General features: G+C 44.3%; 5 protein-coding genes across 5 annotated transcripts; 4 read left to right on the forward strand and 1 right to left on the reverse strand.

The window, feature by feature from the left end:
- Nucleotides 1-227: 227 nt before the first annotated feature.
- On the forward strand, nt 228-3,682 carry TREMEDRAFT_27087 (uncharacterized protein; the record flags this gene model as incomplete). Its single annotated transcript, XM_007002235.1, has 10 exons — nt 228-457; nt 502-626; nt 839-1,224; nt 1,398-1,538; nt 1,624-1,735; nt 1,984-2,241; nt 2,429-2,571; nt 2,796-2,900; nt 3,121-3,204; nt 3,431-3,682. 10 exons carry the CDS (start codon nt 228-230, stop codon nt 3,680-3,682), a joined length of 1,836 nt encoding a protein of 611 aa, XP_007002297.1.
- A 440-nt stretch (nt 3,683-4,122) lies between these two features.
- Nucleotides 4,123-6,252, forward strand: TREMEDRAFT_27979 (uncharacterized protein; the record flags this gene model as incomplete). Its single annotated transcript, XM_007002349.1, has 6 exons — nt 4,123-4,559; nt 4,764-5,059; nt 5,159-5,381; nt 5,514-5,655; nt 5,839-5,910; nt 6,067-6,252. The coding sequence occupies 6 exons, from the start codon at nt 4,123-4,125 to the stop codon at nt 6,250-6,252; spliced, it is 1,356 nt and encodes a 451-aa protein (XP_007002411.1).
- Nucleotides 6,253-6,794: 542 nt separating this feature from the next.
- Nucleotides 6,795-7,842, forward strand: TREMEDRAFT_60720 (uncharacterized protein; the record flags this gene model as incomplete). The annotated part of the gene is made up of 3 exons (XM_007002854.1): nt 6,795-6,917; nt 7,338-7,485; nt 7,775-7,842. 3 exons carry the CDS (start codon nt 6,795-6,797, stop codon nt 7,840-7,842), a joined length of 339 nt encoding a protein of 112 aa, XP_007002916.1.
- Nucleotides 7,843-8,201: 359 nt separating this feature from the next.
- Nucleotides 8,202-9,462, reverse strand: TREMEDRAFT_60721 (uncharacterized protein; the record flags this gene model as incomplete). The annotated part of the gene is made up of 4 exons (XM_007002855.1): nt 8,202-8,232; nt 8,294-8,325; nt 8,410-8,466; nt 8,668-9,462. 4 exons carry the CDS (start codon nt 9,460-9,462, stop codon nt 8,202-8,204), a joined length of 915 nt encoding a protein of 304 aa, XP_007002917.1.
- Nucleotides 9,463-10,354: 892 nt separating this feature from the next.
- On the forward strand, nt 10,355-14,086 carry TREMEDRAFT_73410 (uncharacterized protein; the record flags this gene model as incomplete). Its single annotated transcript, XM_007003089.1, has 3 exons — nt 10,355-11,370; nt 11,446-12,190; nt 12,330-14,086. The coding sequence occupies 3 exons, from the start codon at nt 10,355-10,357 to the stop codon at nt 14,037-14,039; spliced, it is 3,471 nt and encodes a 1,156-aa protein (XP_007003151.1). The 3' UTR covers nt 14,040-14,086.
- Between the last annotated feature and the right edge of the window lie 1,395 nt (nt 14,087-15,481).

A 15,481-nucleotide genomic window follows, 5' to 3' on the forward strand; every position in this document is an offset into this window, starting at 1 on the left:
AATCTTCTAAAAACCTCGTCAGACCTCCTCCGATGTATAAATACCTACCGCATAATATGCATAGGGTGTTTCACGTTGAGAATATGCCAGCGGGACCTAGCACACCTTATGTTACTAGACTTTCTAGTGAACCTCGAGTGAAGGAGATAGGTAAGATAAAGAGGTTGGAAGATGATGATGATCCACAAAAAAGAGAAAGAGATAGACAGATAAGGGCTTGGGAGGTTATGAGAACTTATCCGTTGGTTTCACCTTGGCAAAGCTGGGAAGGGGATGGTTATTGGCCAGAAATGTATACGGGTGTCAGGAATGAGTCGTACGTTGGTAAGAGTGGACAAGGGAAGAAGAAATCAAATGGAGAATTGAGAGGAGAGTGGATATCGAGAGAGGATGTGAGGTTGGGGATGGATGATGTGGGGAAATGGAAAATAGATGAGTTAGAAATACTCGATGAAAAGTGAGTCACCATTTCGTACATGAGAAATGTGAGCTGATTGACAGAGAAGCAGAAAGATTTCTGCCTTCACCAAAAGACAAAGAAGGTAATCCCTGGATCAGATGTCACGTGGGCTTATATCCAAATCAACATCCGGTCGACTTCAAAAGATTTGATACCAAGCTCATACGTGAGTCTACTTTTCCGATCTTATCCTAGTCTCCGACACCATCATTTCACCACTTTTCTTCATCATCCCTGTATTTACGAAAAGTTGAATCTGTTCACATCGAGCTCCTGGTATTCTCTTCCCTCAAGGCGTCTGAGCAGCCCAATGAGGATCTATAGCCTGGTGTGAATTCCGCCAGACAATATATGTAATGTGAAACGCTGAACTGTCAGACGATTATTCTCCCGTTTCTCAAGGATTCATATTCTCAGCCGGTGGTCCAATCTGGGGTCTCGATTGGTGTCCTTACCCTGAACGTCTCTCTGCCACTTTGGACTTTACTCAATATCTAGCCGTATCGACTCTTCCGAGGCACGATAGCAATCCGACTGTTGGACAAAAGTGTTCTCCAGATAGTCCTGGATGTATTCAAATATGGTCCATGATTGCACCTGATGACGTACCGTCGCTTCAACATTCTTCAGAGGATCATGAGATGGAGGATGACTCCAGAACATTTGGGAAAGAGAAGGGAGAGATGAGGTGCGAGTTGGTTTTGTGTGTCGATGGAGGTTCGGCGATGGATTTGAGATGGATGCCTTTGGGTGTATGGGATGAAGTGAGTAACTACTTTTCTGGTCTTATTCACTTTCTTCACTTTCTTCACTTTCTCACTTTCTTCTTTTTTTTTTCGCTTTCTTCACTATCTTCAAGTGACGGTGACTTCAAATGATTCGCGATGTCTGTGTGATATAAGATATATCGCATACCCTCACATGCGCTGATAGGTAGTACGAACCATCAAACACTTCCGACAAAATACCCAAACTTGGTATAATCGCCGCTCTACAATTAGACGGTTCTGTCTCTTTTTATCCCGTCCCTCAACCGCACGCCCTCCGCCGTGCCCTCCAAACCTCACAGGGTGGAGAGGTCAAAGGGCGAAGTAAAGTAAATGGAGGGAATTCGCCTTTGTATCGTGAGTTACTTGAGATGAGATTAAATCTAGTCCACAAAGCTGATATCAGTGCGGATGAAAGAACCTTTGTTAAGGATAGAAGTGGAAGATGCTAGTTGTCTCTGTATGGACTGGCTTTCCGGGAGTCGTTTAGTAGTTGGATTATCCAATGGTCAGTCATTGTTTCAATTTCCTTATCGTCCCTTTCTGTCATCTCATGTCTACTGCCCCATGCCCGATTTTCTGTCTTTCATCAGCTTTGTCTACCTGAGCCGATACCTCTTCCAAGTGCCGCAATCTACTTTGTCATGCCCATACTTTGCAAATCTCTCGTTCGGTCTCAATCTCGCGTCTCAGACTCCTCTTACTTGGGATATGGATTAACTGCTCGTTAATCGGGAATACCCAATTGATCCACAGGTCACATAGCAATATATGATCTTACCCCATCATCATTCTCTTCCCCTTCTACTGAAGTCTTCCCTTCCGCATACATACCCATCACGTGTTCTCCAATTCGGTCCGTTGCAGCTCTTCGTCTTCCCCCTGATGACTCACATGGAAAGCCACGATGGGGACAAGATCCTTTTTTCGTACTGTGTGGGAATTACGACGGAACGACTACCATAGTGGATTTGAGAGATCCGTCTCGCGCTGTAGAGCTGAGTCGAGCAAGGGGTGAGTTATCGAGTTCCATCCTTCTCTCCACTTTTTGCTCCGTTACCATCGCCACATTCACTACTCTGGATTGACATCTTACGGCCGAGAGAGATCCGGTCCGTGAATCACCCGCCCACGTGTAGAGAGGGGAGGAGATCATTGAGGAAATCGTAGATAATTGAGTATGTACGAGGTTAACTTTCAGCTCCTTCCATGAGTGTAGCATGGTCAGCCCCACTGGGCTCACCATTATTAGTCGACGTGGAACATATGTTGATATTATCCAAAATCCGAGGTTATGGAACTGGGAAAAATCATTATGTCGCACCTCATCGAGGACTTGTTTGGGTGAGTAATCGTGTCCCATTCACTTTGTTCTCACTTTACATCTAGTCTCCCTGATAAGTTGCTTCGTCACCCACCCCTTGTTCAATCTGTCCACTTATCTCTGTCACTCTCCTTGCATCAATATGTTCCATTCGCAGGATTGTCAAACTGAATGTGATAATCAACACGAATGCACATCTCGATCGTGGGACATGTACAGCTTGGGACACCGAACTGATAAGCAGCATATCGCCACGTCCGACTACCATCCTATGGTTCTGACAGCGGGGACGGACGGTTCTACCATTTTGAGTAATTACAAAGCTGGTTATCATCGTGCTCGAGGGGAGGTGAGCTGGCTTTACCGTCTGTCTCGATATATCGATCTTCACCTTTCCCCTTCTCCCACCTCCAGGAATATCGGAATACGCTTCATCAGAAAATTGTTTCGTTTGACTTATATTCCTCGCCCAGTGTTCATGACATATTTATCTGAATGATAGTAGTGGGGACTTGCAAGATTGACCCATTGAATGTGTGGAGTTGGCAAGGAATCTGCTGATGATATAGGGATTAAACTCTCAAAGGATCTTCGAAATAGATTATGATGAATATACTGAAGAATATCGTATGGTTGATAATATCGCCCCTGAGGTGAATCATTCAGATTCTCCACTTCCACTCTTTCCTCTTCACTCAATCACCGACCCCACTCTGTCTACTGGCGTATCATCCGGTCCCTCCTATCCCCTCTCCTTCTCCATGTCCCTTGTCCTCTCTCCCTCCCTACTACCTGTTTCAATCCCTACTCTATCACTGTTTCCAAATACGAACATCTCTAACCCCCAATACAGTCCAACAAACAGATAACTTACCCCAGGTCATCTCCGTCGAAGCTTCATTCGGTCGTACGGCCAAAAACGCCCGACCTACATTCGACCCCAGAGTTTCTAAAACGGTCCATTGGAGTCCTCGTGTCGGAGTGCATAGAGTGAGATGGAACGATTCGAACGGATTGAAAAATGCTGGTTGGTTCGTCAGTGGGACAGCTTCTGGTTTGGGTAGAGTGGAATGTTTGAAAGGAAGGTTTGTGAATGGGAGAGTACCACAAGGATTAGGATTTGCAGAGTGATTCTTTCTTTCTTTTTTCCCTTTTTGCTCTCATCGAGTCTTCATCTGTCTATTCTTGCTCATGTATCTATAATTTAAGGGTTTTCTATTTGTAGTTGATATATCATGTAATGATATCTCCATCTTGAACCGAAATGGTCGTCTTTTCCAGGTGTGTACTCAGGTAATCGTACCAGAGTCACGTGTGGGGGAAGAACTCTTCCAACGTTCAACGTCGTTCAATATCTCCAAATAGTGATTCAAACTTATTCGTTGCGAACTTACTCTTATCCGTTGTGACTCACTCTCCCTGCTCGTGACTCTACTCGTGATACGGAAATGCCCCTCTACGCAACAGGATCAAACTCTTCTGGTCATCTAGGTATATCTCATCAACTAGACGTATCAACTTTCACACAATGTCAAATCCATCCTACTCTCCTCGAAGAAAAACTTCAAGTAATGGATATATCTTCAAGTTCAAGTTATACTTTACTCTTAGCCCGATTAACTATCTCATCCTACTCTGCTTCCACTCACTCTGATCGTTCCAAATCACATGAACCTTCAAATCCTCAATCGCACCACACCTTGAACCAACCTTTTTCTTCGAATGGGATTAAAGAACCTTTAGATGAATATCGTAATATACTCTTAGGAGCAGGAACCAACACACTTGGTCAACTTGGTCCTCTTTGTCTTTTATCTTCTAAACCCCAAACATATACTAGATTCAAACCTGTAGACTTGTTAACTCCTTTAGGTTTGAAAACGGAAGAATGGGAACCTGTTAAGATTGCTGTTACTTGGTCTAGTTCTTTTGTGGTTTATCGTCGAATCTTAACTTCCTCTTCTACTTCACAACTTCACTCTCAACCTATATCCACTTCACACTTTCAGTCTCAATCTTCTTCTACTTCACAGCATCAATCTCAACCTACATCCAATTCACAGCATCACCATCGATCTTCTTCCACTTCTCACCACTCTGGACCTTCCGATCCAGATAGTATCAAAACTCCACAAAGACCATTCAGGTCGGACCACAACTACATCTCAAGAAATAACACCCAAACGTCCAATAACAACAAAGAGATGAATAGAAAAATAAATAATTCCTCGGAAATCCTTATAGCTTGCGGTTCAAACGATTTTGGTGAATTAGGTTATTTACCTAAATCCCAACCTGACAAAATATCCATAACGTTACCTAATACAACACCGAACATCGTGGATCTTGGTTTAGGTGAGGAAGAAAGGATCAAATTTATAAAAGGTGGACAAAGACATGTTATTTGTGTGATTGAAAGTTTTGGAAAGAAAGATAGGGTGATAGGTTGGGGTGCATCTAGAAAAGGGGAATTAGATGGGAGTATCTGTTTCGTTCCTTGGAATAAAGGTGATTCACTCCTTTCTCCAATGTCAGAATCAGAAAGAAGACGAGTCGTAGATGGAGAATCGGGGAAGAGGAAACAACGTCGTGATAGCAGTGTGATAGGAATCGACGAGGGAAAAGGAAAAGGAAAACAAATGCTCAAATCACCTTGTTCACAACCTACAGAAATACATCTACCAATACCCTCCAACGTCAAAATAGTGGATATCTCCCTGGGGGCATCACATACTTTAGTTTTGTTGTCAAATGGGAATGTGCTAGCTTGGGGGAACGATACGAAATCTCAAATCACTGGTCTCAACCCAGTGTCAAACATCAATGATTCGTCAGAAATTGGACAATCTATCAACGTTAATGGGTCAAACGAAGAATCGTCTGAGGGAGGTGGTAAAGGGACGACTACGAATGATATCACCGAAGGGGATAGTACAACAATGAATGACGCAAAACGAGGGAGTAAGATAATCGGGATAGCAGCGAGATGGACAGGTAGTTATATCTTAGATTCTGAAAGAAAGATATGGAGTCAAGGTTCTGATACGCATTCTCAACTTTTACGTTCTGATCATTCTTCTTCATCTTATCTTCAATCACCCGACGTTAGCTCTACTTCTCCTTCCTTGTCAACTGTTGTATCTACTACCCAATCCACCTCATCTTCTACTATTCAAGCCACCTCATCTTCTTCATCCTTGAAAGGACTTTCCAGTTCAAGAAACACCAAAACCATTTACGAGATCAACGGCGGGAGGGAGATTAGGGAAAGAAAGAAGACTGGGGAGGAAACAAGGACGCAAGTTTCATTACCCCCAGGTCGAGTGGAACGGATAGTAGCGGGATCGGAACATCTTTTAGTTTTGTTCGATCCATCCGACAAACAATCACACGGCTCGATGACGAATAATGACACTGAAACGGGAATTGGGATCGACCCTGTCACGGGTATAGGTAAAGAGATGGGATCAGGGGTGAAGATTGAGAGACAAACAAAGAAGGGGAAATTATCGAAGATGGATATACAAAGAGAATCGCAACTAGAACTCTGGACAGGAGGTTGGAACGAGCATGGTAATCTCGGTTTGGGACATTTACAAGATCGAGATTGTCTCACCAAAGTATCTCTCCCAGGAAAAGTTTTGAACATGTGGGCAGGGTGTGCTAATAGTTGGATATTGGTTGATGGTTGGGATTTATAACCGGGGGAAAGAGCTTGCAGTGTGTTTGAAGTAAGCATTTAGTATGTAGCAATTACTTAGTATCTAGGAATGATGTCATGTGATTAGGGATGCTCGATGCAGCTTCGGATTGCCTTGTGTAAATCAATAGAGAATTTTGCATTCCTGAAAGTTGTTCCCTATAAACTACTTAGCATGACCTTGTCCCTTGGCGTTATGCAGACTGATTCAGTACGAGTCAGAAAGTACTTTTCATTGATAAACTGACGAACCCTCTGAAAATGACTCAAGTATGAGTTGATCAAAGAAAGTACATTAATCGCAAAAAGGAGAGAGAAAAAAGATGACATCATCGCACGCAACTTTCAACTTGTGTTTCATTTTCGTACTTGATCTATCCATTCCTTCATCCTTACACAAATCATTCTTCCAAAGCCTACCATCCATCTAGCGCTCACCTCTATCTGACACGCTGAACAATATATCGTCTCTTTATCCCATCTCCAAACATCCTCAATAACCCCGATCATCAAAAGCGAAGTGAGGGTGGAGAAAGGAGAGGAATGGTAGTTATCCATTTAGGACCATATCATCCAGATACACCTGAAGTCGATATTCCAATAATTGATTATTCTTCAAGAGAATGGAGAGAAGATGAGGAAGTACTTGAATATGTATTACCACCCGTGAGCTTCTTTCCCATCTTCGGCTTGATCATACCTTTTCATACCACTACCCCAACACCTTCACCCTTTACGATCGGAAATTATATCTTGTCACTCTTTCCTCTTGAGATTTACCATTCACCTCTAGGTATTATCTCACTGTCTGTGTCTATGGCAGAATCAGTGCTTTCTCTTATTCGCTTGCCATCCTCTTGTGATCAGGTGTGTAGATTGAGCCTTGATATGAAACTGGTGGGGTGGAGATATGATACTGGTGGGGTGGAGAAATGCCACTGGTACGGTGGAGACATGATACTGGCATGGCGGGGTGAACAAATGATGACACTGGCATTGTGAAGACCTGGCACGATCTCTCGTATCGGGGAAGATGAGAGGTTCATAAGATATGAGTGACAAAAAATAGTACCACTGACGATTTAGACATCTCCCGGTCAATTACCAAATATAATATTCGGTTGTTCAGTCTTTGGATATGGTATTTACGCTCCTGAAGAAGTCATAAAATCGGATTTCCCATTACGTGTGATAAAATATGCTATGAAAGTTGGAGTGACAGCTTTTGATACTTGTTCGTATTATTCTTTCTTTTTCTTCCTTTCCCCTGTCCCCTGTCCTCTTTTCTCATTTTTCTTTCACCTCTCAATTCCCTACCCTACCCTACCCTACTCACCCTTCCTCTATTGGACAAATCAAGTCGACCCTTCTTACCTGTCCTATCTCACATTACTCCAATCATATCCCTGCTGATACTCTCGCTGGGGTAAACTTTCTCCACCTCCCACTCAACCATTGCCCGCCCCCCCCCACGATGCTAAGATGGCTCAAGGGGAAGAAGGGAGAGAGGTAAGATGGCTCAGGGGAAGAAGGGACTTTAGGAGAAGAGGAGTGGAAGGGTATAGTTGGAAAAATCCTTGATGGACGTTAATTTTTCTTTCTGGACTGATGGCATGGATTGTTCTTTAGAGTTGGATGTATAGACCATAGACAGCAAGTTGATACTTGGAAGGAACGTAGGTAATCAATAACGTATAGGGACAATTACAACGTGAGTAGATACATATGGCATTGTTGAATGAAATACAAGTCGACGATGATGGCATAAATAACGCATGGAATGATGATCATGATTCAACTAGTTTACAAGACAGTAATCGAGTATTCATTTTGGTTGTGTGAGTCTCTTTGCCGGTAAAGAATATACAGAATTCAACAATGATGCCCTCGTCCCGCGTAGCGTTGTCCAAAGGTAGAGCAAAGCCGTTTCTTGAGGGAGAAATTGTCCAACTAAAAGTTTGTATTGTTTGTATGTCGGATACTGAAAGTCAGATTCATATACCCCAGTCAAGAAGACAGAGCCGTCATCGTCAGTCACACACACTTTAGTTAAGAGAACAGTAGAGTACTCGGACTGTCATCATCAGATGTCCGAGAAGAAGGAAAAGAAGAAAGAAGGAAGAGGATGTTGTGGGAATTGAGATTAAGGATGACATACCTTACTCTGAGTAATCCATTCTGTCAAAAAGGTACTGGCGCAGAATAAGATGCTCAGCTGTAGGTCAACTCTTCTTCTTCTTTCTTCCCCTCATCTGACCTCTCCTGGTCCAACCCACCTTCACCCGCGTCCCTCCTTCCCCCCGCCAGAAAATCAAGATATCAACCGGTCGCAATCAAGTCTCATGACTCTACTATGAATGTTGAAGGGACTGGGTCCATATATTGATGTGAAGATGAAAAGAGATACTTGACATACCGCAAACGCAGGCCCGAAAACACTTCCCCCTACCCATCCAGCCCTAGTGACCCCACTACTCTCCCCAGCACAAACGACGAAAAATGCTTGGTTGAGCCAAAAGAGTTGTTCCGCCGCAAAGTTTGCATGGCGGGACCATCGGAAAAGACCTTTCGTTGGAAAGCCGGGATGATATTTTCGGGGATAGGAGGTGGGTCTTGGTTGACCTTTCCATCTATTTGAGAGTTGCTCGTGATCCACTTGCGTATCTTGAGATTTCTTCTGATCGTCTTGGAATTGAGAGACCTGATCGTTGTACCTAACCATCTTGCTAGGATCGACCATATCTTTTTTGTCGGCGGGTGATGATGATTCCAAAGCGGCATGTTTGGAAGTTTGGTATTCATACATCTCCCCATCCGCTTTGCCCTCGATGTACAGCAACCCCAATCCCACAAGGAAAAACAATACGTCCGAGATGTTCAGCACTGGGGTAGTGGGTGGTGTGTTACCTCGCAGGTTCATCGGCAATAGGTGAACCAGAGAGGAGTAAGGTAAATGAAGAGAAGGGATCATCCCAGAAGAAAGTTCGGTAGGTGGGAGTAAAAGCACGTTTTGCATAGGTAGAGTAAGAAAAAGAAGTAGAAGTGGTTGAGGGATAGCGACAGCGAAAAAATGTATAATCTCCATAAACCATCTCGGTATCATCTTTCGTAATTGAGAATAACGGTAATCTTCAGTTGTAAAATCGTAAAAACCTCTTTTGAGAGCATGTCGAGTCAACCTAATGGACCATAAAAGTTGGAGGGAGAACATGAGTAGTAAACGAGGGAGGTTGTGAATGTAGATGGGGCCGATGGGATTGATAAAGAGCCCATAAGACGACGAGTGAGGAACAGAAGGGAGGGTAGATTGGCCATATTCGATCGACCCATGATATATTACCTGTCAGAAGACCGAGAGTGTACAGGAATGGGATGAGAAGGAAAGTGGAGAGAAGGGGGAGATGAAGGGGATGAGTGGTAGGTGATGAGAGGAATGAAAAGGGGGAGAAGGGGTGAGGGGATGAGGCTAGGTGAAGAATGAGTTGTGGGGTCAAGGAGAGTATGGGAGTGGGGAGGTAGGGGAGGAATGGGAGGAGAGGTCGGATGATGGGGATAAGGAGGGAAGTGATGGACATTTGATTGAGTTCTAGAAGTTCTTCATGGATATACGGGATGGTACGGAGTATGGAAAGAGATGACAAGGTGAAAGTGGGAGAGATCAAGTATGGAAAGACGATGGGGAAGGTGGACAAGTGGTGTTGGAGGAAAAGGTGTGGTGGGCCCGGGTGGGAATCGAAGCTAGGTTCAGAGATCGATCGGGTGGCAAATCACGTGACTTTGGGGACACTTTGCCTCGCTGCTTCCTCGCCGCATCTCCTAAGTACTTTTATCTATCTACTCTAATCTGTATCACATTCCATCTACTCTCTATCTTCACTTTCGGGTCTTTGGGCGATACACATTGTATCTTATAAGAGGAGGCAACCCCCTTCACACCGACTCATTCGCCTGATCGGACATCATATCCACACACCGTCATCTGCGACTAACTAAGAGTGCCTCGCCACGCTGCTTCCATTACCCTTGTCGACATCCAACAACAACAAACTCACACATCTTCATGATCTCATAACAAATCTCTTCTCAGAACTCCCCACTCCAACATGGCTCATCCAGCACGTTTGTCACTACGTGCACCTCCTCATCTCCCCTTTGTCCAAGGCTACCCCGGCATCCCAGCTTCTTCCAACCCCGCCCGTCCGGCCCCAGCAGTACACGGTACTGTCGAACTTCGTTCCGGATCCCTACCCCTTAGAGCTAAATGGGTTCGAGTAGAGATTCGTAAATATGAAACACTTCCTCCTGGTTTCCCAACCTCTTCAACAACTTCACCAATGTGGGAACACGTAGGTGAGATTGTCACTCTTTGGCAACCTTCCGGTGATAAAGAATACGATACTTTGGAACCTACCGATTTCAAATTCTCAATTTCTCTTCCAGAAGATATACCACCAACTTGTGAAATGTTAAAAGGGACAGGAATCAAATATGAACTGGTAGCTGCTTTATGTTATCGAGAAAAAGGTGGTTTATTCAAAAAAGAAACTTCACCAATACTCAAGATTTCAGAACCTTTACGAATCATAAAACATGATTTACATTCTGCTTGGCCAATTTATAATTTACCTGATACTCGTATGGGAACTGCTTTAGGAGGACAATTAACTTTGATCGTTTCAAGACCAAGTACAGCTTTCGGTCCGACAGATAGAATTTTATTCACAACTACGTTGAAATCCACACATCCGAAACCTTTCAAATTCAAAGGATTCGAATGCACTTTACATGAGGTCACCACGGTCATACCTCCTCTTTCGCAAAATACGAGTAAGAGGAAGAGTAAGATACCTCCTCAGGGATTGAGCAGAAGTAGGATTGTTGCGTCTACTCGAGCGGCGGTGGACGAGTCAGTAGGAAGAGGAGGAGAGAAATCAGCTAGGGTAGATATGGCAGTCCCGGTGGATAAATTATTGTTGACGGTGAAAAATGCGAAAATCATGAGTATGTCGTATGAGCTTGAGGTGAAGGCTATATGTGATGGATTAGGAGAGGTGAAATGTGGGGGTATTATCTATACTGTAGGACCTTATGCCAGAGTTCAAGCTGAACAGGCAGTCAGGTGAGTGATGATATCCTTCAATTTTCATATTTTCCTCTCGTCAAATTAGTCTAACTAGTCGATGCTCATTAACAGAGACATTGGTCATTTTCCACCTCTGAGTATGGGAGTTTCATCAACCCCGGATCCCTCATCGCGACCTATATCACCAGGTTCGACACAATCTCAAATTCCCTCCGCATCCATCACCAGTAACTTCTCCCCTTCTTCATCTTTCTACGCCTCACAACCTCTTCAACCAACTTCTGACCATCTCTCTCCACCTACAAATTTCTACCCTTCAAAAATTCCTCAACCTCTTTATCCCAATCAACCTTCTTACCCACCGACCCAACAGTACTCCTCATCCCAAGCGTCATACTCTACCTCAAACACGTATCTCCCTACCACATCTTTCCCCGTTCAAAGTCCTTATCAACCTAATCAACCTTACCCACAACGACAAATTCAAGGTTTCATCCCACAAGATCGTCGGAAATCTTCTTCTACCATCACTTCCACAACTACCACCACACATGATATGGGTCCAGCCACCAGTGGACGACCATACTCTACTTTACCGGGTATGGGCGGGCGTCTGACTTTTCCCACTCCTTCACCGGCCCCGGCACTACAACGAAGTCCATCGGTACCTTATAGTATGAGTGAGGAAAGTGGAGGACATAGTATGTTGGAGAGCGTACAAGAGAGAGCGCAAAGTGATATGGGACATGGCTCCAGGGAGAACAGAGCGAGCGTTATGACGACTAGTACAAACGGCACGTTTGGAGTGTGGGAAGGTGGTGCGAAGGGGGTTTTGGAGAAGACAGCAGTTGCTCAGGTGAGTCATATCGTTCTTTCGACGTCCATCGACAAGAATGTTCAGTTTGGCAACGGTACGAATATATCACGTACTTTGCATATTGATAAGAACTGTCTACAGTTCAACAGTGGAAGAACAGTAGCTGACTGATCTATAGAACTCCCCTACCCGCCCAAATAGCACCAACCCTTCTCCTCGTCCATCCCCTGGACTATCTCGAGTTCCCCCTTCCTCCTGGCCTACAGCGGAACAAGAAAAACTCTCTCTGTACAGCTCCGCCCGGTCTCGTGCAGCAGTAACACAAGCCGCTTCTGGTGCCTCTCTTGACAAACTCGGTTTGTCCTCCTCCACCGATATGGATCATCCATCGGAGGTCGCTCCGCCAGAATATGCACCGCCAGTCCCGCCATCACCCCTAGTCCAACAAAATCCCTCTTCTGCTGGACCTTCCAACCCTGGTTCATCAGGTGGAACCAAACCTCCTCGTATGTCTGAAACGTACCTCTCAGCTGCAGAAGAGAAAGAACGTCAGAAGAAAGCGTACGAAACAGCCATGTCACGTGTTACCTCATCTTCTTTCTCTTCTTCTCCTACTTCGTCCCAGCAGTCACATAAACCCAACACCATTTCTCAAATTTCCCCCACAAAAGCCTCATCGTCAAATGTTCAACGAGCTCAAGACGTGCAAAGCAACGGCCACGAGGAATTGATACCTTATGATGCTATTCCCATCGCTGGTTCATCCACTTCCAACGGAATGTCAGGGAATATACCCGTCGCTGGGATGGTCGATGGATTAAGTGAGAAAGAACAGATGAGAAGGTATTATGAAGCTCGTGAAAAAGTTGAAAAAGCATCAAAAGGTACATCATCTAGTTTAGGTCATGGAGCTGAATCACCTCCCATCGCTTCTTCTTCCAAAATTGGTTCTGGAAGTCCTCCTAAGGCTAATGTGGAGGGACCTTATATAAAGGAAACAATACGATCGAATCAAACACCATCACAAAATGTCCGAGGAGGAAGTCAAGAGAACCAAAAACCTCAAGACGTTCGAGCATCTCAAGAATCAAACGTCAGTCAAGTGGTGCAGAGTGGGATGACAGGGATGAGCGAGAAAGAACAAATGAAAAGATATTATCAAGCTCTCGATAGAGTTAAACAAGTCGCTTCACCCGATACTCAGTTTTCCCCATCTACATCGGGATTCAATTCCCTACCTTCCAGCAATACTTTCGTCACTGCTACATCTAGCAATTCTTTAGGTACTGCTTCTTCCGCTATTTCATCTATACCGCCAACAATGTCCACCATACCCACTAGGGGAAATCTGGACGTCGTATCATCTTCGAATAATCAAGGTCAAACTTTAAGCTCGGGGTCATCTGTGGCAGGACCAAGTAAGACTTCAGTAGTAGGGAAAGGAACACCTTGGGCTTCAGCAGAGGAAGAGAAAGAAATGATGAGGAAAAGATATGAAACTGCTACGGCTGCTGTCAAACGTGTCGCTTCTCCACCTATTCAATCTCCTACTTTTCCATCATTTATTCCGGCTTTGTCGTCTTTTCAATCTTCACTGCCTGCTTCATCTTCTTTCCCAGCTTCACTTCCTGCTTCATCTTCTTTTCCATCCGCCGCCCCTGCTTCTTCTCCGTCCAAATCTTCCAATCAAGCTAAAATGATTAACACTGATAGTGGTGCTTCCCCAAAACGAACCGAGCTCATCACACATACTGGTGCATCACGGGAAGCTTTCGGTAACAACAAAGAAGGTCAACTTGATGGAAGATGGACGAGGGAAACGGAGGAGATACCACCACCTTTACCGGCTAGACCACCGAGGGAATATATCAATTTGTTATCACCATGATCATCTCATATCTTGAAGAGTATGTATTCTTGATTGTGATAATAATGCAGCCTCTCAACATACAGTATAAGCTGTATGTGTATGCATCCCTTCCGTTCCCCTAAAATCATCACTGATAACAAGCTCTTCATCCCTTGGATCACGATACATTACATTGTTGGTCATCATACCTCGGTCTCTACTGAGTGCTCAACGGCGTGGGTTGTTAGAAGAGTAATCATTATTTCCCCTTCCGTCACTTCTCCCCACACGTCTTATTGTTCTCTGAACCTTATTCAACGATACTCGGTTTCTATTCATTGAGTGGAATATCTTAAGTATACGATACATGTGAAGTTGATGCATGTTCTTTTCCCTCTGTTTGTAAACTAATATTCTCAATATGGGTGGAACTTTCGGCTCTCTGAGGGTCTGGAAGGAGGACTGTTCCCTACTCCAAAGCGTGCTCTTGTTATCTCCAGATTTCTGAGAACTTTTAATGAAGCGTTATCCCATGTGCAATCCTTTCTACTTGTTCTACATTTCTCACATTTCTCACCCTCTCTTCGAGTTGCTGCATCGCACAATGACTTCCTTGTTTTACAGTAGTCACATCTTGGTAAGTTTCTGCAGGGAGCCGCAATAGAATCTAATACTTCCTTCGACTGGAAACGAGGATGTTTGTTCTTTGTTTGCATTGACGGAACGTCACATAATACTATCTCCCGATTGAAAACTTCAGAGTTGGTCGTTGGTGAGTCAACCAATCCCTCTTCTGGCCCAATGTTTCGGGTGCTGTCCGGACCTTCACCTTGCCATATGGTGCTAGAAGTATGACTTTCATGATCATTTTGGCTGATTGTGGTAGGTTCAAATAGTTCTCTATACCAAGCAGACTTCAGAACTGAAGGTAGGACTCCCTCTTCCGAATCATGCCCCCCTCTGGTGCGTAGCATCTAGATTAGCAGATAAAAGTGAACGATTGTTTGATGAATCATCAACTTTTTCGTAGTTGTGATTCTTCCCAGATGAGGAATGAGAGGGAAGGGAGACATTGTCAGACTCGATACTCCGTGGGCCGGCCCTCAAGACAGGCAGGCTGGATTCATCCTTTATTGGCAACTTCAGGTGACCCAAGACATTCCAGAAGCTTCTGTCAGGACCAGACATTGATTGCACTGAGTTTGATGGATGAGATGAAGTATTAATGAGATGATTGAAGACAATTTGGAAGAAGGAGAAAAAGGGGTTATAAGGAGAGTTGGATTTTCTCTCCTCATCCTGGCCCTGCTGGTCTTCAAATGAGGACAAGGGATACATGAACATGATGATTCATAGGCCCATTTGCCTTCTTATGGGTTCTCAACTTTGCTGGGGAAGGGAAAGTGATTAGACCACATCTCGATGAGGGTAAGAGGAGGACGAGGGTCGACGAAACTGTTTCGTTCATTTATTTCAGTCAT

The sequence above is a fragment of the Tremella mesenterica genome, assembly GCF_000271645.1.
Source record: "Tremella mesenterica DSM 1558 unplaced genomic scaffold TREMEscaffold_2, whole genome shotgun sequence".
In the NCBI taxonomy this organism is placed as follows: domain Eukaryota; kingdom Fungi; phylum Basidiomycota; class Tremellomycetes; order Tremellales; family Tremellaceae; genus Tremella; species Tremella mesenterica.